We start from the raw sequence: 26,595 nt of genomic DNA, 5'->3' as shown, positions 1-26,595 counted from the left end.
AGAGATGTGGACAGAGGATTTTAGTCTCTTGTTTGTATTATACTGGACTCCTGTGTCAACACAGATTGCAAGAACCTGCATCCCCAGACTTGCAGTTTCTAAAGGAAAAAAGGATTTTGAGAGAGGGGAGTTTCTACAACAGTCCTACTGTCATCCTATGACAGCTCAGAAGACTTATTATGTTTGTAGCAAAAAGAGTAACTAGGTAAATGATCCCATCATCATATAACTGTAATCACACACACAAAAAACTATGTTCAAAGAACATTATTAAGATTGCAAAGTCAAGCAGTCAAAAGTAGGAAATGCCATAATTCAGGTTACTTGTGTAACCTCAGTTCAGATCCTTTGCGTGTATCCATTATGATACAGTCGTTAATTACATGATCACATACTATTTTTTCTACAGGATCACTGTCTCATTCAATGCACAGGATGGACCGGCTCTGGAGATGAATCAGGGGTGCATAGTGAAGGAGACTTTGTCTAGAGGATCTTGCTTCATTTGTTGCAGGAGTTAGATGGATGGTGCTCACTTAATAAGCAACTATTCAATATTTTATTTCCTCCTTCACTACACAACCCTAATTCTTCCCCAGAGCAGGTCCATCCTGTGCATTGAATGGCACAAGGTTCCTGTGGAAAAATAGCATATGATTATGTAATTAAAGACCATCATAATGCATACACGCAAGGGGGAGGGGGGGAAATATGGTTGCACAGGCAACCTTAAATCTGACATTTCCTAATTTTGACTGATTGACTTTTCAACCTTAATAATGTTCTTTTAATATAGTTTTTTTGGTGTGTAATTCCTAGTGTTTTAAAAGAGCAAACTGGAAAAACAGAAATTCCATCTTGTGACCATATATTGACTCCCACGTAGTTCATATGCAGAGCTGAAACCTTTAGATCCACTTACCAGGCCTCTGCCATTGGAGCTAATGATAGCAGTAGTATCTTTTCATTCTCTGTGTGGACCAGCACTAAATACTGATATACTTTGCCAGCTGGTTTCACAGATATTTGCTGACAGCAGAGGAATGGTTCCATTCCAGGCTCTGGAGTGGAGTGCTCTAGTGGGCACAGATTCTTCAATCCATTTCCCACAAACATGACCCCTTCTGATCATCCCCTCCAACCTCTCCTTGTCACAGTCCCATCTCTGCCCCATCCCTGGCTTCTCATCCCAGTCCCATTCTCTTCCCCTCTCTCAGTCTCCTCCCCTCGGGTTTCTCATCCCAGTCCCAGCAAGTCCCAGTCTAACTCTGCCAAACTCTCATTCCAGTCGCCCCCTACTGGGAGTCCCAGTCTCCTCACCCAGCGAGTCCCAGACTGCCACCCTACCCCAACTCCCTGTCCCAGTTTCTGCCATATTCTCAGTCTCCTTGTCTCACTCTACTCCCCTCCCTTCCCTGCAGGTCCAGCTCATATCCCCTCTTCATTTAATCAGGCAGCTTCCTTCTTCACACTATGTGCCTTAGGCGGGAATCGGGAGATGAGGAAGGGTCATTAAGAACACAGCTCTTAGTTGAGGTGCAAGAGGTACAATTGCAGGGCAAGTCCTGCTTTAGCCCCAGGTGGGGCATCCCCAGTGCATATAGAATCTTTGGAAATTTAGCCTCTAAATTTGAGGAAATCAGAACTGAGGATGTATGAAAGGCTTATAACTTCATCATATTGGAGCAGGCTTTCACAGGTATGACAAAAGGCACATCCCTGATGCAAGGGTCACCTGCCAACCCCACCATATTTTAAGTCCCTGATCCAAATCATGGGAAAGATAGAGCTTCTCAAAGAAAAGATCACCAGAAATTATTTTTTACCATGGCAAGACAATGTATTTTCCCCTAGTTTTGTTCTTGGAAATGGCTTTATTTTAGCTAAAATACATGAATAAAAAAATCAGTCTGAGGCAGCTACCAAGCTCACCAAATTTAGGCCAAGCAATTAAAGTTTGGCAAAGTTATGAGCAACTGAAAACAAGGTTTTATAGTGGGAAGAGTCCAGCAACTGTATTTACAGGTGGTGCTATCATCCCTGCCTACAATTCCACATATAGCCCAAACCTGCAACTGCATCAAGTTGCCTTGAATTCAAGTTGTGAAGTTTTATGGATTAGTATCTAAGCAACTGTGGAAGCAAATCTGACAATAACTATGGGCAACACCCTGATTTGTTAAGCAATGTAACTTTGATTCTATACTATATCAAAAAATTAAATTACCACGTCTACAGTAGTCTTGCAACATTGATATGTTTCTTTCATTTGTTAAAAGTCAGAATCTTTTGTTAGAAAAGATTTACAATAAGACAGAAGGATTTTTTGTATATCCTTAATGAAAATCTGAACTTAATGTATTCATATTTCAGGAACAAAGTTTCTCTATTCATACAGGCTGTGAATGTCAAGTGTCTATTCAGAAGAGATTACCTGGTGAAGATCTAAACCATTGGAAAGAGGGATTTTAATGGTAGCGTTGACAAAGTGTTAGCTACACCATCACAAATACAACTCTTTGATATATTATTCCCTTATGGTAACAGACAGCATTGAAGCTGCCCTGTAATTTGGCACCTCAATGCTTCAATATTAATGTAATGTGACAATGTTATTATTTTTGCTATTTTCCAGGCCATAATAGTGGTATTTGTTTCCAAAAATATGACATTATGCTCACTAATGTAGTTACACTTATGGACTGTGGTGGTGAAAACAGATGTAAAGTCATAGAAAGACTCAGAGCATTTGATTTAGTTTTTGCTGTTGTTGCCAGAGTTATTTTCAGCCTACTCTTATGAAAAGGCTGAGTGCCCGAGGAGGACAGTTTTCACTCCACAATCTGCAGTTACTAATACTTAGGATATTTGTAATGTTTTTTCTCAGAGGAGCCAGGATGCCAACCATTTGTAAGAATAGTCATTAACTGTCCTTTTTGCACAATGTTCTATGTAATCCTATTTTGTGAGAACATTTTCTAGTAGCCTGCTTTGCACTTAACAATATAACATTTCCAACACACCACATCTACAAAGCATTGCTGCCATGCATCTCCAAGTGTCATATCATAGCAGAAGTAGTGATAACCTCATCCTCATTGTGGGTCAAGACATCCCTATATTATTTCTCTTTCAGTAACTAGGAAATAGCACCATGTAACGTGTCCCTACCTGTGTCATCATGGGCATTAATGATCTGCAAGTGTGATATATCTGTTACACTGGATGCACTTAAAAAGTTTCTTCTGGACTGAAAATGTTTACAGATTCTAGTGATATTCCTGAATATGGGCCCCTATGCTGTAAACTGAGACATGCGCGCATGAATCAGTTTTCACAGAGGATATTAGCTTCACTCTTCCAGGAAGTACGTTCCCTGATCACTGGAATCTTTTCCTCCCCACTTACAGATATGTATAGGACATACTCAGTTTGTCAGAGGAAGAAACTGCTTCATGCTTTCCTTATTTTGAGCTGAATTTTGATACTCTTAACTTATGCTGAATAGCACTTTATAAAAAATCTCTTACATGCATATATATATGTATTATGGTATTTTTGCATAGCTATCACAACTGTATTTTTCTGTACTACTTTTTCCCCATTTTCCGTTTCCTCTGAACTTTCTGCTATGGAAATTAAGGACCAGGCGAGAGGTATGTAAGTGAAGACTAGAGATGACATGATGTCAAACTTTCATGAACTGAGGTCAGACTAGTTGACAGTAGTTGAGCAATGGTCTAAAGTTGCCGTTGGGGAGGTCTAGGTTGGATATTAGGAAACACTATTTCACTAGGAGGGTGGTGAAGCACTGGAATGGGTTACCTAGGGAGGTGGTGGAATCTCCATACTTAGAGGTTTTTAAGGTCCAGCTTGACAAAGCCCTGGCTGGGATGATTTTGTTGGGGTTGGTCCTGCTTTGAGCAGGGGGTTGGACTAGATGACCTCCTGAGGTCTCTACCAACCCTAATCTTCTATGATTCTATGACATACTGAAAATATCAACCTAAAAAGAACAACATCATTTGTACAAATTTCAAGAAATATCTTAACTAAGACTTGCAAGAAAAGTCAGGAAAAGTATCTAGACAATGCTTTCTTCTTAATCCTCCGAAAAATAGTAGGATTTTACATGCTACACTTATCAAGTCACAGATAATGATACTTTATTATTTTTTTAATTTTTCACATTATTTTGTAACATTTAAAGAGCTACCTACCTTAAAATAACCCAGTTTTTTTGTTACTCTAATATGCTACATGCATCATTTTGATATACTAAGCATTCTGTTTTATTTAGGTTTGTAAATATGAAACAGGCAAATCCAAATTTATGAATTAACAAGTACAGAAATTTTCTTATGTCAGAATACTGGGGCAGATTCTCAGTTCCTGTAAATCAGTGTAGTTCTGTTGGCTTCAATGGAGCAATGCTAAAATACACCAGTTGAAGACTGCACTTATTATTTTTTAAAGTGCACTTTATTCTTCAGCAGCAAAAAGTGTTATTACTAAAATGGCATGAGACAATTCTGCTGTCCTTAACTGAGCCAAATTTTTCTTGACATCAGTGTAAGCTCAGCTCAGTTAAACACCACTGAATTTTACCCAGTGTTTTGAGATCTGTAACAATATTGATAAGACACCCATGAAAGTGTATATGGCATCCAAATTAGCATCAAAACCAACTGCCTTTAGTAGTACCAGAACCCCACCCATTTTACCTGCACATCAGGCCTCTGAAATTTGGAATTGTGTGTCTGAAGGCTTAATGGTAGACTCTCTCCTAAATGCTTTGAATCTCCCATTATGCATTCTATCAGAAAGTGCAGATATCCAGAACTGGTTTTCTTCCACTTTTGTGATGGGAGATCATGAAAAAATGGGTATAGTTTGGGCAACAATTAAAAATAATAACAGAAAACCCCAACAATGGGAATCTTATGAGAATCTTTTGCCATAAATTTTCCATATATTTTAATTTCTAATCTCATAACTGCTTGGGACCTACCGTTTGAACTAAGCATTGTTAACTCTTTTGAGATAATCACAGTTATGATGCTGATCTAGATCTTGTCCAATAAAGAAATGAACTTTGTTGTAGACTGGACAGCCAAAATTGCATATAGTAGCCAAAAAATGCTTGACTAGGTATTTATATTAACACTTTCTACCATATTTGGCAGGATCTGGAAACCACACTCTCATTAAAATACATGTACACAACTGTGAAAATCAAGATGCCAAGTCTGACTGAAATGACCTTCTTGGAAATATGCAAAGGTTCCCAATAATCAGACATCTCAAATGGGATAAAGTTTAATCCTCAGTAAGAAATCTTGATAGTTTCTTTAATCAAATAGGCCTTATTCATTGCTGCATTATTGCAGTTTCATACCAAGCTAACTCCAGTGAAATCAAGGGGTCTAGACTGGCATGAAACCAGAGCAGCACGCTGGTGAAGCAGGTCCCATATTTATCACAACTTCCATTTGTACTTGAGAACCAGATGGCTGGTATATGATATTTGTGTTTATTCAGATGAAATTTAAAAAAAACCCTAAAACACTTGGAGTGCTTTTTATTTGACATAGCTTAATGTGTCACCTAAAGAAATCCACAAAGAAAGATAATGAGCCTTGTCAACTGTTTCATAGTAATTACAGCTCTCATGAAATAAAGTTACAAAACTACAATATAGCTTAAGATAATGAAATATGGAAAGTTTTTTCTAATCAGAAAAAAACTATTTGTAATGTTTATGCAAGGCTCATTTCAAATATGTAACCATCAATTCATTAGATATGCAATCAAATATAATAAACCCAAATTCTTTCACAATGTTAGATGTAGTATTGTTATCCCCCATTTATACTGTAATGCTTTATCACGTTCTTCCTACAAGCATCATAGATTTTCTCAGAGTTTTGCCAGTTCAATTAACTATATAATATTAGAATAATACAAATTTCAGACACTTTCTTTAAATACTGCCCTAGAGCTGTAAGGCTTTTAGATAAGCATTCTCTGATATACTTACGGTCATTGCACAATGGTCCACTAAAGGAGGTCATACTGCAGTCACAGCTGAATCCATCCCACTGCTGTAAGCACACTCCTTGGTTTGCACATGAATCCTCTTGGCATGTGGTGCTGGGGCCTGATGAGAACATACAAAAGCGACTAGCATTTTGTCTTTCAAAGTAACATGTTTTGTCTTTGGATCACATGGTAGTTGCCAACATCTTAAACCTAATGAGCAAAGGAATCTAAAGTAGAATTTATTTAAAACTTTCTGTGTTATGTGGAGGCATATAACATTACAAGATCTTTTGTTTTGGCTCTAATTCTGACAGAACAGAATTCATAAAGAAAACAAGGGCAGTAGGGATGTTAACACTGTAGCAAGCTATGGTTAATTTCACATCACACCATTAACAGGTTAAATCTTTTCTTTCATGAAATTAATGTATTTATTCTTTTTCCTGCAAAACGTGTTCCAACCAGCAAAACCAGGTACCATGGAAAATGGGAAATAAAGCTACACGAAACAAGATCAGAAAATTAAAAACAAGCTAGGAAATGAAGCTACATTGTAATGTACCTGAAATCCAAGAAAGTACTTTAAAAAAGAGCTGAGTCTAAAATAAAGAGGAGTTGGGGGATGGGTTTGCAGGAAGGAATGTTGGCAAGTATTGATTCACATGCTTTAGTGATCCCATGCAGGTTCTTTTTTAAACAGAAAAAAAAAATATCAGAGTACTAATGAGCTGGCATGCCCAAATGTGACATACACATGAAAAACAAAGCTATTCTATTTCTAGAGATTCATAACTAGACCACTGAAAAATAAAAGAACTTTTTAAAAAGTATGATCAAAGCACTAAAGCAATCACTATACAAACATATTCAAGACTGAAAGCCTTTATGCAAAATATGCTGTAAAATGAAGGTTCTTTATCATGTTTAGGGGTAAAAAGAGAAAATCTGAAACAAAACAACACACTTTATGGCAGGAAATGTACAGAGCATTTATTGTAGAAATCCAGCTGTGCATTCTGGGTTTCAGTCTTGTTTAATACACACAGGGCTATCTACCTTGCAAATCAGCTTTCATCAATGCAACTTTGTCGGCAAAATAAAAAAAAGGCAAAATATATTATATGTTAGTAAGCAATATTGAAATGGCAGCAAACACAGGAAAAACATTCAGAGTAAAGTGCATGCTGCTGTTAAAAAGAGAAAGAAATGCCATATAACACAAACAAATTAATGCTAATAGCCATAAATCTCTAGGCAAGCCAAAATGAGAAAGCAGTAATTTGCCAGTATTTTACTACAAATATAATGGTTAATTGAGCTGATGACATGTAATGAAGGAAAATTAAAAGTTTTTTTTTCTTCTTCTTGGATAAATATGAATGCATTAGCAAAGTGAATGCATGGCTGCATCCTGAGTAGTCATTTGTCATGTTCAGATACAGTGAATTCTAAAGTCATTAGCACATTATCGCTTCCCATCTTCCTCTCCTCTAGACCTTTCTGTATGACTGGGAGAATTAAGATAGAAATATACATTATGAACCATATATTGCCTTGGATCAACATACACAGATCTCCCATTGGCATGCACTAATCAAGGAAATAATATGGTCCTAATCCTTATAAAACCCTTTTCAGACATTTTGGAGACAGAGACATCCACTTAAATCTTATTTTAAATTAAATCCCACTGAAAGCTCCTAATGTGGAATTTTCTTATCTAATCGTATAAGAATCACTCATTTGGGGGTATTTAACAAGGCCCAAAATCTGTGAGACACTTAAGCATGTGCCCAGTTTAAAGCACATAAATGTGACTAGTCACATGCTTCAAGTTATTCAAGTGCTTAAGTACCTTGCTGAATTGGGACCCAAAAGATCGTCACAAGACTAGGTCTAGCAATAGAGTATACTATTGACCACAGGTTAGCCAAAAGTATGAATTAGCTCTGATATATTTAGCCTGTGTACTAAAATGCTGGTATCCATCAGATTAATCTGAAATTTTATGCAGCAGCTGATGATCTGCATTCAACAAAGAAGGGACATCTAGGGCAGCCATTCCACTTTCTTAGCAGTTTTGAGTTCAAAAGTTTTTTTTAAAACATTTGGGCATTGCATCATTCTTTGGGTATTATGATGGTTGACAAGTCACTCACTTTTTTTTAAAAAAACAGAATCTGCTACTTGGACACCTTACAAAAATGAAGTGAAAATATCTGTAGGTGTTTAAATGCTATATATACATGCATTTATTTACACTTTTGTTATGCAATGTTAGATCTCATCATCAAATTAAAATTAGAAAAAAGTCATGCAGAAGTAAAGTAGAAAAACACAGACACCGAGGCAAAAAAAAAAAAATAGAATAAAGTGAATGCTAAAATGCATGAATGTAGAAGGAAATACTTTTTGTAACTTATGGAACAATTGCCTTAATGAGTTTTTGCTATTGCTCATATCATTCTGAGTGTTTATGGCTTTGCAGCTCTTGCATATTATGTGTAAATATTTCTCCAACAGAATTTGCTAAAAAACACAGATTGGTTACAACCATATGACTGGTTTTAAGTGTAAATAATATTTTTTTTAAAAATCATACTTCTTGACAGAATAAAGTATGTTTAACTGATGCTAGAAAATGTCAATAAATATTACCATTGGGTTCATAATTTTATGTACATATTATAGATCTATTTTTATTTGTGTAAGCTATTTAGTCAGATGCGATAATATGCAGCTTTGAGTACTTGTGGTATAAATATAATTTTGTTTCATCTTCGTTGCGGACTTTTTAAAATTGACTGGATTTATTTCTTTGCATGGGTAGTCAATTTTATATTTGTAAAGTAAGGACATGGATCGGTTTGGGAGTTACACATTTAAACAAAAGCTTCATATTACCTACTGGTCTGTCTTGATGTCTTGTGGCACATCAGAAAGGTAACTCAGAAGTTACCTTATGTCACCACTGTCCATCACCATGTGTGCTGAAGAAAATATTAAACTTTTCTATGGCAGGCCCTGATCCCACTTCAACTGAAGTCTGTGGAAAAATTATTGAATTCAGTCGAGCAAGATCTGGCCCTAATGACCAAACCATAAAAGTGACTGAAATGATCTAGCTTTCGGTTAATTATTCGCAGGTCTATTAAGCAATTTTTTACAGTTCTATCTTTATAGTTTCTTGTCACTGAAGTTTTGTTAACAAAGAGGTCCCCAAAAAGTTTAACGTCTATTCAAGAACCAAAACTACATGGAGTTCAGGCATTTGTTTTTGGCGGCAACCCCGAATTCCTGTGATCATTAAAAACTTGCCTTTTCTGTCCCACCTGCCTACCTGTGAAAAGTATCACAAACCAGGCCATGATCCTGCAAACACTTATGCACATGTGTTACATTAAACACAGAAGTAATTCCAATGAAATCAATAGGATTTCTCATGGTAGTAAAGTTAAGCATATACATATAAGTGTTTTCAGGACAATAACCTAATAAATAGAAACCCTGATCCTGCAGGTGATAGCGCAAGGGTGAACTGTGGCAGTGGGTCTCTGAACAGACATAGCAGTCTGTCAAATGCTATCAATTGTAGGATGGAGACCTAAAGGGTATGTCTACACTAAAAAATTAGGTCGATTTTACAAAAGTCATTTTTTATAATTCAATTTTATACAGTTGATTGCGTACGTCCACACTAAGAGCACTGAGCCGGCGAAGTGGGTCCTCACTACTATGGCTAGCATCTACTTACAGAGCAGTGTACTGTGGGTAGCTATCCCACAGTTCTCGCAGTCTCCTCTGACCATTGGAATTCTGGGTTAAGCTCCCAGTGTCTGATGGGGCAAAAGCTTTGTCGCGAGTTGTTTTTGGTACATGTCGTCGGGCCCCCCTCCCTCCCTCTCTGAAAGCAACGACAGACAATCGTTTCACGCCTTTTTTCTGTGGTCCAGTCCGCCGGCCCCGCTCAGCCCCCTGTCATGCTTGCCATACCACAGCAAGCATGGAGCCCGCTCAGCTCACCGTCACCGTCCGTCTCCTGGGTGCTGCTGGAAGACTCGGTACTGCATTTCTACACAGCAGCAGCCCCTTGCCTTCAGGGCAGATGGTGCAGTAGGACTGATAGCCACCGTATGTCTCCTGGGTGTTCCTGGTAGACCTTGGTGAGGTCAATCAGGGGCGCCTGGACAGACATGGCTATCCTCCTCTTAGAGTGGGAGTGACTCCAGGTCATTCTTTTCTTTAAGTTTCGTCTCATGGAGATTCAGTCCTGCCTGGAATATCATGCGAGCTTGAGGCTTCTGCCTCAGGCTGCTCTCCCCGCCAGCAGCATCGTGCTGTCACACCTACCCCAGCCTGCCCCTTGCTCCCATGGCTTATAGAGCCTGGACAGTAGTAAGGAGCAGTTCAGCTTGTGGAATGACAAATCCAGAATGTGAAGGATTGCACTCTATGGGCCACGTTAAGACTATTTCAGAGTCCTAGATAGCATTTAGTCCCTATAAAAGGCTTCATGAAAATTTCCCCCCGCCCCTAACAAAAATGTTAATTTATCAGAGCAGCTGAAAGGATAAGGAACCTGGGACTATAACTTAGAGAGAGCTTCCATATTATTTAACTCATAATTGATATAAGTCAAAGTAAAATTTCACAGTGCGATCTGTTCTAAGATTAAAATTGCAGGAGGGGAGTCAGAAAAAGGAACAGGGACCTGTTTCCACCCAGTTTCAAACCAGGGACCTTTTGCATGTTAGATGAACATGATAACCATTACACTACAGAAACCCAACTTGAACATATCCCTCGCATTGTCCCTATTATACTTTATGTAACATGTGGTTGTACATTATTAATAGTTCGGTGTGTCATGGACCTTCTCTTTTTTTACCACAGACTTTGCCAAATGCACAGGAATGTTTTTTCTAGCTACAGAATCTACCTAATGCAATGTCTATATCTATGGCCTTCCTGCTAACAAAACAGTCATGCCCCCACCCAAGGCTGACACAGCGCAGAGTGCATGTGACACAGTGACCTGGCTCGGGTAGGATCGCTAGCGAGGCATGATACTTTTGCTGTTAAGCAAATACAGCAATTCTTTCCTGGCCTCTGCCACTGAATGCCTCCATGCATTAAGCTGTGCCCTATCAGTGCAGGAGGACTGCATGAGCCTGGAAAACATATCATTGCAAGTGCGTTTTTTTCGCCTTCTGATCTGCAATAACCACAGGGATGGAGATGACAGGGGGAGCGTAGAAACATTCTACGCTCTATGATTCTGGGGGGACTGCATGGTCACCTGTGCTGCTGAGTGCTGCTGAGTTCGCCATTCTGGCCAAACAGGAAATGAAATTCAAAAGTTCCAGGAGCTTTTCCTGTGTACCTGGCTAGTGCATCTGAGTTCAAAGTGCTGTCCAGCTCAGTCACAGTGGAGCACTCTGGGATAGCTCCCAGAGGCCAATACCATCAAACTGCATCCACACTACCCCAAATTCGACCAGGCAATGTCGATTTCAGAGCTAATCCCCTCATCGGGGAGGAGCACAGAAATCTATTTTAAGAGCTCTTCAAGTCGACAAAAATGGCTTTGTTGTGTGGACGGGTGCAGGGTTAAATAGATCTAACGCTGCTAAATTCTACCTAAACCCATAGTGTAGACCAGGGCTAAGTGAGCATGTACAATTCCAATGCTCACAATTTGGTCAAAAGTCTCATGATATTTGGCATTTTTCTCAAAGTCTCAACTCATACAGTCAATTGATTATATGATCATCTTAAAGTAAGTTCCTATCTCTTATGATTAATGGAGAAAATCTACTCAGAAACCAGAAGGCAAATACAAATATTATGATTTTTAAGCCAATCTCATGATTTTGGGGTCCTGTCTCATGATTTTTGAGTGCCTAGGCTTGGCAATATTGCAGTCTTCTCACATAGGGGAGAACTTTAAGAAGCTGACTGATCAAACATGAGCAGCCAGTCTTCCTCAAAAGGAAAATAGATCATATAAAACTTAGAGCTGTCAAATGATTAAAAAAAATTAAACATGATTAAATATGAGATTTAAAAAAAAATAATTGTAATTGTGAGATTAAAAAATCACAATTACTTGCAGTTTTAATTGCACTGTTAATAATAGAATACCATTTATTTAAATATTTTATATGTTCTCTACATTTTCAAATATATTGATTTTATATACAACACAAAATACAAAGTGTACAGAGCTCACTTTACATTATTATTTTCATTACAAATATTTGCATTGTAAAAAAGATAAACAAAAGAAATAGTATTTTTCATTCTCCTCATATAGGTATTATATTGCAATCTCTTTATCGTAAAAATGCATCATAAAATGTAGAATTTTTTTAATGAAACTGCACTCAAAAATAAAACAAGTCCACTCAGTCCTATTTCTTGTTCAGTCAATCGCTAAGACAAACATGTTTGTTTATATTTACAGGAGATAATGCTGCCCGCTTCTCATTTACAGTGTCACCTGAAAGTGAGAACAGGCAATCACATGGCACTTTTTTAGCTGGTGATGTAAGGTATTTGCGTGACAGATATGCGAAACATTCCTATGCCCCTTCATACTTCGGCCATTATTCCAGAGGACATGCTTCCATGCTGATGACGGTTGTGCTCGACAACGATCCAAAGCAGTGCAGAATGCCGCACGCCCATTTTCATCATCTGAGTCAGATGCCACCAACAGAAGGTTGATTTTCTTTTTTTTTTTTGGTGGTTTGGATTCTGTAGTTTCCAAATTGGAGTCTTGCTCTTTTAAGACTTCTGACAGCATATTCCACACCTTGCCCTGCTCATATTTTGGAAGGCACTTCAGATTCTTAAACCTTGTGCTGAGTGCCGTAGCTATCTTTAGAAATCTCACATTAGTACCTTCTTTATGTTTTGTCAAATCTGCAGTGAAAGTATTCTTAGATTGAACAACATGTGCTGGGTCATCATTCAAGACTGTCATAGCACAAAATATATGGCAGAATGTGGCTAAAACCACAGGCAAGAGACATACAATTCTCCCCACACCCCAGGAATTCAGTCACAAATTTAATTAACACATTATTTTTAAACAAGTGTCATCAGCATGGAAGCATGTCCTCTAGAATGGTGGCCAAAGCATGAAGGGGTACGCGAATGCTTAGCATATCTGGCAGATAAATAGCTTGCAATGCCAGCTACAAAAGTGCCATGCAAATGCCTGTTCTCCCTTTCAGATGAGATTGTAAATAAGAATCAGGCAGCATTTTACAGGAGATAATGCTTGTTTGTCTTAGTAATTGGCTGAACAAGAAGTAGGACTGAGTGAACTTGTAGGCGCTAAAGTTTTACATTAATTTGGTTTTGAGTGCAGTTCTGTAACAAAAACATCTAAATTTGTAAGTTGCACTTTCATGATAAAGAGATTATACTATAGTACTTATATAAGGTGAATTGAAAAGTACTATTTTTTTGTTTATTTTTACAGTGCAAATATTCATATTAAAAATAAAAATATAAAGTGAGCCCTGTACACTTTGCATTCTGTGTTGTAATTGAAATCAATATATTTGAAAATGTAAAAAAAAATCCAAAAATATTTATAATAAATTTAATTTGGTATTCTATTATTGTTTAACAGTGTGATTAACACTATGATTAATCCCAATCAATTTTTTAAATTGAGTTAATTTGTTTTGAGTTAATCACTTGAGCTAACTGCAATTAATTGACAGTCCTATTAAAAATGCTATTGACATTACATGTTTAAACTGGACTATATTTTATTGACCTGGATATGGATAAGAGCTTGCTATTAATACTTATGCTCAGGTAAGTAAACGTAGGCTACTCCTGTCTGATTATCTCTCATTTTATATGACAATAAACTAGGTTAAATAATCAGTGGTGTTTTCATTATTCTGATGACTTCTTTACCGACTGTTCATCTCTTTTATACAGTCTATGTACATAAATGGGTGGTTAGGGTTATTTTAGTTTAGGAATGAATGTGAAGGAATGGTAGGCATGTCAGTCCCAGGATATTAGAGAGACAAGGTGGGTAAAGTAATACATTTTATTGGACCAACTTCTGTTGGTGAGGCAGACAAGTTTTGAGATACACACAGCTCTTCTTCATTTCTTTCCCAGACCGATAGAAGGCCTGTGTGGCTCCAGATCTTCTCTCTATTACCAACAGAAGTTGGTTCAATAAAACATATTACCTCCCCCACCTTGTCTCTGTGAAGGAATGGAATAGATAGCAATCAAGGTAATCAATGAATGTTTAGTTGTCTATATGGTGACTCTAGCGAAATCATATTCAAAGATTTTAATTTCTTACATTCTTTTTCTTATTTTTATTATTTTAAAATATATATTTTGGCATGCTGCATTATTTCTAGTACATATTAAATTAAAATTAATATGTATTTTATTCATGGGCTCTTCTATGGTGCTTATCATTGTCTTTATTGCACCCCTCACACACGTACTAACACTGTTGCCAACTCTCTCAATATTATAAGGAATCTCCCGATTTTAAGCTACTCATGATGCTGTTAATGGCCCAATCTTACTAGCTTACTTTTGTCTGGATCTAAAGCCCTTAGTAATTATGAAGAGACTCCCATTGACTTTAATGAGCTTTGGATCAAGCCCATTAACCAAAACCATCACTGAAGGTAAAATTGACTTCCTGCTGATTCTTAATGGGAATTCTCCACAAGGACACAGGATAGGATGGCCCTCTAAGGGAGGTGGGCTCAGCCCCATGACTAATTAAGCTGGATCTCAGGGGACGGCTTTAAGACCAGGGATCAGATAACAGCCTGAAGGTAACCTGGTTCTCAGATAAAAGACCAGTAAGCATCATAGTTAGGCAGAAAAGTGAGGGGAGTAATTAGGAGGCCCAGGACTAGGGGAAAGTACCTGGAAGGCGGTGTTCCACTAGCTTGGATCGTGAACTGCGCCTCAGTTCACAAGATTTTTTAAGCACCTATAAAATCAATGGGATTCACAAAGCCTGAGAGCAGTGCCCCGGCTCTCTATACAACAAACGGGGAAAGACAGTTGCCTTCAAATGGGATTCCCCAAAGTCAGCATGCTATGAAGCTCCTCACTTAAGAGAACTAATGGGAGATGACAAACTGTGGTGTCTGTGCTAAGCCTCACCCATCTCTCAGAGATAGGTGCTTAAGTCCATGCTGCAGGCAGGTGTTTCCCTCTACTTGGGAATCTCAGCTGCAAACCCTCTCTGGGTGGTAGGCACATATACTATTTCAGCAAGAAGCCAGAAGAAGAACCTCCCTTATAATTTTGAGGCTAGTGGATAGGATACTCACCAGGTAGATCCCCTCTCCATCTGAGTGGGAAAAGAGATCTGCCATCTCTCAGGTGGGTGCCCCAACAGCTGGGCTAGGGGATAATCTGATGTGGAAAGGGGAGCTCTTTCATTCTCTCCTGTTGAAGCTGGTCCACTTTGCATCAATAATTTTAAAAGGTCATCGGAGCAGGGGACTTAGATCCTGGATCTCCCAAGGGAGTGCTCTAACCCCCGTGATACAGAGTTATTCTCATGCTTACTCTCTCTCTCTCTCTGGCCCAATGTTGAAGCTATGTCAGTGTGGCTAAATAATGAGAGACTCACTCGGCCAGAGATAGAAAGAATGAATTAAGCTTAAGCAGATCATGAAAAAACCCAAACATTTTCTTGATCTGAAAGTCATTGAGAGAATATTAACATGGAACACCACAATGCCATTTTTGTAGTCACTTTTCAAAGCAGAATGGTACTTTAGTGAAAGTAATGTACTGGAAGACAGCTGCTAAATTCAGAATGATGTGAATAAAGTGTATGTAGGGACAGAGAATTGATTTAAACTAATATATAAAAGTGAAAACTCTGTGGAATGAAGCTACTGGAGGAATTAGAGATAGACCGTAGACAAACCCTTAAACATGAACACCCTAGTGCTACTGACTCCTTGAAATCAAAATCCACATTTTATAGCCCATCTGCCCTCATAACCAAAACTGTAATCATCCAGGGCAAAATCCTTGCTTTCATATTCAAATAAATCTTTTGGGGCCTAATTCGGTCCTAACTTGCATCCCACACTATTCCACTGGAGCCACTAAAGCTGTACAGTGTGTGACAGAGCACAGTTTGGCCTTATTAACTTCAATGGATAGGAAGATTTACAACCAAAAAATCATAATCGAAGCAGGTTGCATAATACAGGGCAGACACTGGGATACTGCTTATTCATTAGCTAATGTCTAAGTATTATATAGAAGCTAATTGTTACTGTTACCATGATTAAATAAAATATGTCACAAACAAACAAAAGACATGAAAACCAGCTTGTCACTAAAGAGGAGCAGAATCTACAGATTATATTCAAGAGGTAAATTAGCGTTCTCAGGTTAGTTTGTGCTTTGTTGAGTAGGTATACATTTCTCCTCGTGGGCATCTACCCTCATTAATAGTGTGCACAAGTTATACTACAACTGAGGCACAACGCTAATTACACAGGTAAAATATAAACCCACCATATAGACAGTACAAATAAACAGGACTCAGCAGATGGGTCTAACACTTGCACAATGAGATATAAGAATATCTGCTTTATATTGGAAGTACGTATGATGAAACTATTATGATGTTCAGTACCTTCACATCCTCTTTCTATTTGCCCGTTGCAAAACAGGGCATCCGAGATCAGATCAGGCAGACGTCCATTTAAGTCAACTGATGCAAGGCAACCTTGAAATCCCTCCTTTGCATGCACCAGTTTTGGTAAGGATTTATACATTTCTTTCGCCACTCCTCCAATATACAAATCACCTGTTAAACAGAAGTAAATATTAGTCATAGAAAAGAGAGCTAGTAGGTCTTTTGGTTTGCTTAAATATCTGGCCTTCTCTTTCTAAATAACATAGAATCATAGAATATCAGGGTTTCAAGGGACCTCAGGAGGTCATCTAGTCCAACCCCCTGCTCAAAGCAAGACCAATCCCCAATTAAATCATCCCAGCCAGGGCTTTCTCAAGCCTGACCTTAAAAACCTCTAAGGAAGGAGATTCCACCACCTCCCTAGGTAACACATTCCAGTGTTTCACCACCCTCCTAGTGAAAAAGTTTTTTCCTAATATCCAATCTAAACCTCCCCCACTGCAACTTGAGACCATTACTCCTTGTTCTGTCATCTGCTACCACCGAGAACAGTGAAGATCCATCCTCTTTGGAACCCCCTTTCAGCTAGTTGAAAGCAGCTATCAAATCCCCCCTCATTCTTCTCTTCTGCAGACTAAACAATCCCAGTTCCCTCAGCCTCTCCTCATAAGTCATGTGTTCCAGTCCCCTAATTATTTTTGTTGCCCTCCACTGGACACTTTCCCATTTTTCCATATCTTTCTTGTAGCGTGGGGCCCAAAACTGGAAGCTGTACTCCAGATGAGGCCTCACCAATGTCGAATAGAGGGGAATGATCACATCCCTTGATCTGCTGGCAATGCCTCTAGTTATACAGCCCAAAATCCCATTAGCCTTCTTGGCAACAAGGGCACACTGTTGACTCATATCCAGCTTCTCGTCCACTGTAACCCCTAGGTCCTTTTCTGCAGCACTGCTGCCGAGCCAATTGATCCCTAGTCTGTATTTTGTGTTTTGTCACATATTTTGTGGGGAGACACCATCACTACATTCTGAGTGAGAGTATTGAGATGCTGGAACTTGCTCCCACTTTGGTCCAAAATAGCCTGATTTTGGTGATCTTCCAAGCATGTTGCAAAAGACACACATGACTGGGGAGCTTGGAGAGGGCGTAAGGTATGCTTCCAACAATAATGAAGGGGTGGAAAGGAGCTTTTTTGTAAGAGGCTGACTTCCAGACTTCCCAATTGAAAAATTTTAATGCTGTGGGGTTTTTACTTTATTTTTTTTTCCAGTACCAGTTATGTTTTAAGGCTCCCTAGAGTCTTTTATAATCATCTTTTAAAATCAAAATAAAGAAAACAAGCATAGACTGCTGGTTTGATGTTACCTTCATGTGAATAGATTTTTAGACTTTCTGACATCTCAATGAAAGATAAAACAGGATGCAATATTTGTCTGTTTCAAGTGGCTACAAGTACAATGCCACCATACTATATGATTATTTTGTATTCTGTGCCATAGGATAAGTAGAATAAGACAGGTTCTTGGTCCCAACAAGCTGATACCCCAATACTACTCACTGTTTTATAATTAGTTAATAAAACTCTTAGGTACTTACATGACCTCACCACCATAGTATCTGAGCATCTCTGAGTGTTTAATGTATTTATCCTCACAACACCCCTGTGAGGTAGGGAAGTGTCCATTTTACAGATGAGGAACATAGGCCCAGATCCTCAAAGTATTTAGGCTCCTAACTACCATTAACTTTAGTGGGACTTAGGAGCCTAAATACCTTTGAGTATCTAGCCTAATGTCACACAGGAAGTCTGTGATAGAACATGCAATTGAATTTGGGTCTCCAGAATCCTAGGTTAGTATCCTAACTACTGTACAATACTTCTGTGACACTCTTTCCCTTGGGTGAGCACCCTGTAACTCTCACATTCCTCATCTGTATATAATTGTGATATTGCATATAAAGCTGGCCATGTAAGGTATCAGTGGAAAGGTTATGATCAGCTGAAACCCATTGTTCCATCTAAATATGCGTATCATTATTGCATATAAAATTATAAGAATTGTGTTGAATGGTTTTCACTAAAATACATTGTGGGTTTGGGAAGCACCCAGGTATTAGCTATCCAGAGACAACAACAAAGGAAGTAACCAATGCTCAGGTGGGTGCTGAACAGACATCACTAGCCATTGTCCAGCAGAGGAGTTGCAGTTTAATGACTCACTCACAGGAGACACACGGGGGTGTTTCTTCACCTTGGACTCAGCAAAGCCCACCAGACATGCCTGGACTTGTGTTCTCCAAGCACATGGACTAAGAGTATAAAAAAGAACACAGTGGCCCCATGCTTGTCCTTTTCTCCTCCCCCCACCAATGCTGCAAGCAACAAGAACACTCAGAAGACTGAATACTCCAACAGTGAAGATTGGCCCAGGTTTCAAGGGTGAAACCAGTTTGTTATGAACTGTAACATCCAGTGGGGTGAGAAAACTGCTTGATCTAAATACTGCCTAGTGTCTTACAGGTTTAGGATTTAGATTGTGCGCTTATTTTGTTTTCTTTGGTAACTATCTCTGGCTTTTTGCCTATCACTTATAATCACTTAAAATCTATCTTTTGTAATCAATAATCTCGTTTACCTTTACATGTGAGTTTGCCTGAAAAGCTTGGTAAATTTGCTCAGGTTTACAAAGGCTGCTGTATATCCACTTTCCAATAATGAAGTAGTAAACCAATTAATAAATTTGCATTGCTCAAGAAAGGGTCTTGAGCACTGCAAGATGGTATATTCCTGATGTACAAGGCTGGGAGCTGGGGGGATTTGGCTGGTGTCTTTCTCTGTGTGATTTCATGAGTGGCTCTGTGAGCATTCACACTTTAGAGCTTACAAGTAGAAGTATGAAGGGGCATACAAATGGTTAGCATATCTTGCACGAAAATATCATGCATCGCCGGCTACAACAGTGCCATGTGAATGCCTGATCTCAGTTTCAGGTGGCATTGTACATACAAAGCAGGTAGCATTATCTCCTGTAAATGTAAACAAACTTGTTTGTCTAAGCAATAGGCTGAACAAGAAGTAGGACTGAGTGGACTTGTAGACTCTAAAGTTTTACATTGTTTTGTTTTTTAGTGCAGTTGTGTAACAAAAAAGTTCTACATTTGTAGGTTGCACTTTCACGATAAAGAGATTGCACTACAGTACTTGTATGAGGTGAATTGAAAAATACTATTTTTTTGTTTATTTTTTTAAAGTGCAAATATGTGTAATAAAAAAATACAAAGTGAGCACTCTACACTTATAACTGTGTTATAATTGAAATCAATATATTTGAAAATATAGAAAAATATCCAAAATGTTTATAAAATTAAATTTGTATTCTATTATGGTTTAACACTGTGATTAAAACTGTGATTAATCACAACTATTTTTTAAAATCTAGTTAATTTGTTTTGTGTTAATCACTTGAGTTAACTGTGATTAACACAAACCTTCACAAAGATAGAGTCAGAGGCCTCAATTACCTCCTGTATCTAGGCTCCACTTGGCTCAGGGAAATGAAGACTTGCTGTGCTGGCCAACACAAGTTAATCACAGGAAAGACCATATACCAGTGAAGGTTTGTTGTAGTAGAGACACATTCTACCAGGATCCTCTTCCTGTCCTTCCATTCTCCTTACACTGGCATTGAGGGTAGTATGTCTAGCACAGGAACTGCCCCAACAGGTTTACACCACCAGAGAGTTCCTCTCCACAAGGGAAATTCTCCACTAGCCAATTATGGCCAAACTTTCTGAACATCACAAAGTGCAAAGATCATACTGGATATTCTGGCCTTAAGTATATGACCAGGTATGAAAAGGAGCTAGATAATTTATGACTGTTTCAAAACCAACCAACCAAATAACATAACACCATGTGCTAGTGAAAGGTATTGAGTTTCAGGGATCTTATAAGAATACCACAATATTATACACACTGAAGTACACCTGTATTACTAGTGTAAAATATAGTGGTTTTGACCACAGCTGGAGGACACTGTAGTGCTTCTTTATATGGAAGTCCTTGAGACTTGAAATCCTATATCTTATACAAAAGGTTCTAGGGAATGCTTCAGCAAAGTGTCTTGGCCCTTACATGGAAGGATTATATATAGGGCTGAGAGTAGTTCAGTTTTGATTCCCGTTTAAATTTTGGTCTCTGCTGAGACTGACAGTAAGGTAGCCAATTAATGCCAGTAATGGTGATTGTTAGATTGTCTATAGGGAATTGGACTGAGACCACCAATTCATTTCCCACAGGCCACCAAATGTCTTTCAGACACTAACAATTTTAGTCACTATGGACCAGCCTGTCAACCTGAATTGGACATGAACCAGTGAGCTAGAGATTAAGTACTTTGTATCATATTACTACTCCTTTGAGTCATCCAGTCCACACATTAGCAATATCTATAGCAATGTATACTAAGAAAAGAATAATTAAATCTCATGCTTCAGAACATAGGCTTGTTGCCTGCTGGGGTTCAAGAAGGAATTCTCTGCCCATCTCAAATGGCTACGTGATCTGAAGAGTCAACAATGGTTTCCTCTGGAGCATTAGCTATTGTCAACTCTTGAAGGTAGGACATCAGATAGAACAGAATAGTGGTCTGATCTGCCGGTAGCAATTCCTGCATTCCCACAAATAGGGCATAATTATTTCCTTAGTAGGACTGGAATTGGTACATTTTCAGTCCATTGCATTGGAAATAATGCAGATAATAAAAATGTTCCTTCTTTTTCTCATGTGAAACACAGTGAAAATCAAACCCTAAGAATTTTTCTGAACTACTGATCTGTCAATGGTTGTCTGACATAGATATAATTTCTCTGAATTTATTATGGTAGACTTGAAAGTGGGAAGATTCAGAAAGGTAAAAGAAAGTCAACAAAATACTAGAGCTATAGCACAAAGATTAATTTCATCCTCTTTCATTTCACATTCTTGTCCACTCTACTATAAAACCTAAAGAAGTTTACATTTTCCATGCAGAACCTTCCAGATTCTTTTGATTCATTAAAACCTTTAGAGATATTGATTCAATATGATGATATCCCAATAATTCCTAGACCTGTTTCTTAGGCAAGGCAGTCCACTGTTCCATGAAGCCATGTATTCAAGGGCCAATTATGGTGAATAACTATTACAATGCAAGGTCATAGCAGCATTATAAGAAGAGAAGCTCAGATTACTCCTGTAAATATGTGTTGGAAGTCATCAACAAGATTCTCCCTTAGTTAACCATAAGACCCACAGAAACATGAATATACATAGCGTGATGTGTATGTTTCTGGTGAAATAGTTTATGGTTTACAGCTTCCTAGCCATGATTAATCTTCTAAAAAAAATAGGACCATCGTAATAGCATATAATGTGTTTTGTAAAATATACCATACTTAGCATTGTAAAAGATGTCATACTTAGCAAACTGCTTACTTTGCTCATTGGTGACTTCCAGCATAAACTGGAACATTGGAAATATGTTTGTGATGAGATGAAAAAAAATCTGTGGCAACCATAGGCAACTCTTTCCAGGCTCAGTAAATATCCTGACTAAGCTGCACGAGTAGGACAATTTATCAGCTGCAGCAGCAGGTTTCAAATCACTGAACATTATTTCCTATATGCTTGAGAAACTCTCAGAACAGCAGAAAGCTATGCTCAACTACTTAAAGAAGCACAAGACAAACAACCAAAACTAACTAAATAAAAAACAGCTGCTGGAAAGAATCCAGTCCATTGAACTTGATAGCCAGTGATGAGTTCATAAACCAGACACTACCACAGATACAATTAATTTGGAGAAAAATGTGACATCTCTGCTTGAGCACTAGAACAGTGGTTCCCAAACTTGTTCTGCCACTTGTGCAGGGAAAGCCCCTGGCGGGCCAGGCCAGTTTGTTTACCTGCTGGCGCGGGCCAAGGGACATACTGGCCGCTGCTTCCAGCAGCTCCCATTGGCCTGGAGCAGCGAACCACGGCCACTGGGAGCCGCAATTGGCCGAACCTGCGGATGTGGCAGGTAAACAAACCGGCCCAGCCTGCCAGTGGCTTTCCTTGCACAAGTGGCGGAACAAGTTTGGGAACCACTGCACTATACTAACTAGGCAAAATATTTCTAATCACTGACAAAACTGATGGAAAATAAAAGTAAAATATTTACTAAAGGAAGAGCTGGTTAAAAAAAAAGACTGTTTTGGGGAATTCTTGGATTTTTTAATTCCCTGATATGTTTTCATTAAACCAACATGTGAAAAAAAATCTGCTCTCAAAAAACAAAAACTGAAGGCTTTTTTGGCCTTTGGGATTTTGCACCCATCCCTGTCTTTTCTGCTGTCAAAAAGGGGAAGAAGATGTGCAGAAAGGGAAAGAAAAGGGGAAATAAAATTTTCCAGAAATTTGTTGTTTTTGGTTTTCTATGGAAGAAACATTTTTAAAAGAAATTGCTTTTTTTCTTTAGAAAAAAAGGCCATTTGCTATCAAAAATAGTTGAGATGGGTAATTTTTGACTAGCTTTATGGGCTACATTTTGACTCAAGATTATATGCTCAGACAGGATCAGAGGGGAAATGTATAACTCCCCTCATGCCCATGTAGGCCACCTGAAGCTTCAGTTTGGGCACAAAAGAGTAAGGGGCACTGTATGGTCACTCTCCCTCCTCTCCCCCCGCCTTCTTTCCCTGGGGCCAGTTTTGTTCAACATCTTTATTAATGATCTGGATGATAGAATGGATTGCACCCTCAGCAAGCAGATGACACGAAGCTGGGGAGAGAGGTAGATATGCTGGAGGGTAGGGATAGCGTCCAGAGGGACCTAGACAAATTGGAGGATTGAGCCAAAAGAAATCTGATGAGGTTCAACAAGGACAAGTGCAGAGTCCTGCACTTGGGATGGAAGAATCCCATGCACCGCTACAGGCTGGGGACCCACTGGCTAAATGGCAGTTCTGCAAAAAAGGACCTGGGGATTACAGTGGATGAGAAGCTGGATATAAGTCAGCAGTGTGCCCTTGTTGCCAGGAAGGCTAAGCAGATATTGGGCTGCATTAGTAAGAGCATTGCCAGCAGATCGAGGGAAGTGATTATTCCCCTCTATTTGGCACTGGTGAAGCCACATCTGGAATATTGTGTCTAGTTTTGGGCCCTCTACTACAGAAAGGATGTGGATAAATTGGAGAGTCCAGTGGAGGGAATGAAAATGATCAGGGGGCTGGGGCACATGCCGTACGAGGAGAGGCTGAGGAAACTGGGCTTATTTAGTCTGCAGAAGAGAAGAGTGAGGGGGCATTTGATAGCAGCCTTCAACTACCTGAAGAGGGGTTCCAAAGAGGATGGAGCTCGGTTGTTCTCAGTGGTGGCAAATGACATAGCAAGGAGCAATGGTCTCAAGATGCAGTGGCCAAGGTCTAGGTTGGATATTAGGAAACACTGTTTCACTAGGAGGGTGGTGAAGTACTGGAATGGGTTACCTAGGGAGGTGGTAGAATCTCTATCATTAGAGGTTTTTAAGGCCCAGCTTGACAAAGCCCTGGATGGGATGATTTAGTTGGTGTTGATCCTACTTTGAGCAGGGGCTTCTTCTAGATGACCTTCTGAGGTCTCTTCCAACCTTAATCTTCTATGATTCTATGAAGGAGAAGGGAAAATCTTGCTTCGCCCCTCAATGCCCTAGGGGCCAGGAGAGCTGACATGTCATTATATAAGATCCAGGAGTTGTAATTTGTTGATGTTATGCTCTTGTAGTGGCACAATGATGTCTTACTCTCTACTAAAAGTTGTATTGTTTGGATATAATCTAGCACTAAATTTTTGAAAAAAAGCATTTTTGTTGTTTCTTTGTGACTTGTTCACATCTTCCACTGAAAAAGAGAGAGCCACTGTCATAGCACACACACACCCTCTTTATTTTCCATGAAGGCTTTAATTCCACATTCACAAGGGACAATTAGATTCTCTACATAATTCAATCCATCAGAAAATGAAAATAAGGCAGAATCTCTGAGTGTTGCTAAGTAGAAATCAAGTATATGCAGTAAACACCATTGGGGGTTACAGGACGAGTAAGTCAGAGGAGAATTTAGCCCTTTGTCTACTGAAAGCGGAATCAGCAGACCATGCTCCAAACTCTCTTACACCTGCTTTTCTCTTGTTTACAGTGAATTGTAAACTCTATACACAAGACATTCATGCTGAATATCTCTGTCTACATATGATCACACATTATGGGCCTTCCTCCTGCATGCTCCCTATACAGGTAACTCCCACAGACTTCAATGTGAGTTACATGATCTAAGCACTTGGAGGAACAGGCTCTAAATTTGTGTCTGTTTATTTGTCTGCATATTGTCTATGTGAACTACTGTCCTCACTGGAGGGAATGACTTATCTGTTCAATGGTAAGAGAGCTGGACACCTTCTACAGGCTGCAGCCTACCCAAAGTAAACCCTATTACTAGTACAAATGTTAGAGTGCTTCATGGGTTGCCTATAATTAACCAACTTCATGTCCAATTATTTTCTTTCTTTCTTTTTTAACATCTGGAAAAAAACCACAAAAGAGATAAATTGTCTATTAAGTTACAAAGTTAACCACCATAATTTATCTGGAGCAAAAGGTTTCTTTTTTTTTTTTCAGAATTTGTTTTCCTCCTAGAATTATTTTGATTTTTTCATATATACTCCTGTACTGTCTTCAAATTCATCTTGACATTTTTAATTAAAAAAAAAAGAATTCAAAGTAACATATCTGGAAAGGACAAATAAGGACAGAGAAGTAGCAAAGGAAGAAAAGAAAGAGGCAAAGGGTAGAAAAAACAGAGGATTCCTTTTGTGTTATCCAGGCATGCTTGGAGGAAGAGGTCTATAAGTAGGAGAAAATATTCCTCAACCTCATAATTCTCCTTCCATTTCTATTATAAAAGTCAATATTATAGAGGCATCTTCATTCTTGGTCAAACATTTAGCAGCATGGTCATTTCCATGTTCAAGATAGTTAAGTCCCAGACAGCCTGCGAAGAACTACAAAAGGATCTCACAAAACTGTGTGACTGGGCAACAAAATGGCAAATGAAATTTAATGTTGATAAATGCAAAGCAATGCACATTGGAAAACATAATCCTAACTATACATATATAATGATGGGGTCTAAATTAGCTGTTACCACTCAAGAAAGAGATCTTGGAGTCATTGTGGATAGTTCTCTGAAATCATCCACTCAATGTACAGCGGCAGTCAAAAAAATTAACAGAATGTTGGGAATCATCAAGAAAAGGACAGATAAGACAGAAAATATCATATTGCCTCTATATAAATCCATGGTACTACCACACCTTGAATACTGTGTGCAGATGTGGTCGCTCCATCTCAAAAAAGATATATTGGAATTGGAAAAGATTCAGGAAAGGGCAACAAAAATGATTAGGGGTATAGAACGGCTTCAGTATGAGGAGAGATTAATAAGACTGGGACTTTTCAGCTTGAAAAAGAAGCGACTAAGGGGGGATATGATAGAGGTCTATAAAATCATGAGTGATATAGAGAAAGTAAATACGGAAGTGTTATTTACTTCTTGTCAAGGTTCCTCCCCCACTCTGAACTCTAGGGTACAGATGTGGGGACCTGCATGAAAAACCTCCTAAGCTTATCTTTACCAGCTTAGGTCAAAACTTCCCCAAGGTACAAAATATTCCACCCGTTGTCCTTGGACTGGCCGCTACCACCACCAAACTAATACTGGTTACTGGGGAAGAGCTGTTTGGATGCGTCCTTCCCCCCAAAATACTTCCCAAAACCTTGCACCCCACTTCCTGGACAAGGTTTGGTAAAAA

At 38.7% G+C, this 26,595-nt stretch overlaps 1 protein-coding gene across 24 annotated transcripts in view; it reads right to left on the bottom strand.

The window, feature by feature from the left end:
* NRXN1 (neurexin 1) overlaps positions 1-26,595 on the bottom strand; it is a 1,233,750-nt gene that overhangs the window by 550,807 nt on the left and 656,348 nt on the right. For 23 of the 24 annotated variants that reach the window (XM_077811984.1, XM_077811986.1, XM_077812000.1 and 20 more), the window contains 2 exons: positions 16,721-16,894; positions 6,041-6,160 (listed from right to left, as the gene is read on the bottom strand). In XM_077811984.1, the coding sequence (XP_077668110.1) occupies positions 6,041-6,160; positions 16,721-16,894 (294 nt within the window). Of the gene's footprint in view, positions 1-6,040; positions 6,161-7,098; positions 7,126-16,720; positions 16,895-26,595 lie in introns of all 24 variants that reach the window. The other variant, XM_077811988.1, reaches the window with a different exon arrangement.

Source organism: Eretmochelys imbricata, chromosome 3 (genome assembly GCF_965152235.1).
Source record: "Eretmochelys imbricata isolate rEreImb1 chromosome 3, rEreImb1.hap1, whole genome shotgun sequence".
NCBI lineage: Eukaryota > Metazoa > Chordata > Testudines > Cheloniidae > Eretmochelys > Eretmochelys imbricata.
This window is presented reverse-complemented; position numbering and strand designations above follow the sequence as displayed.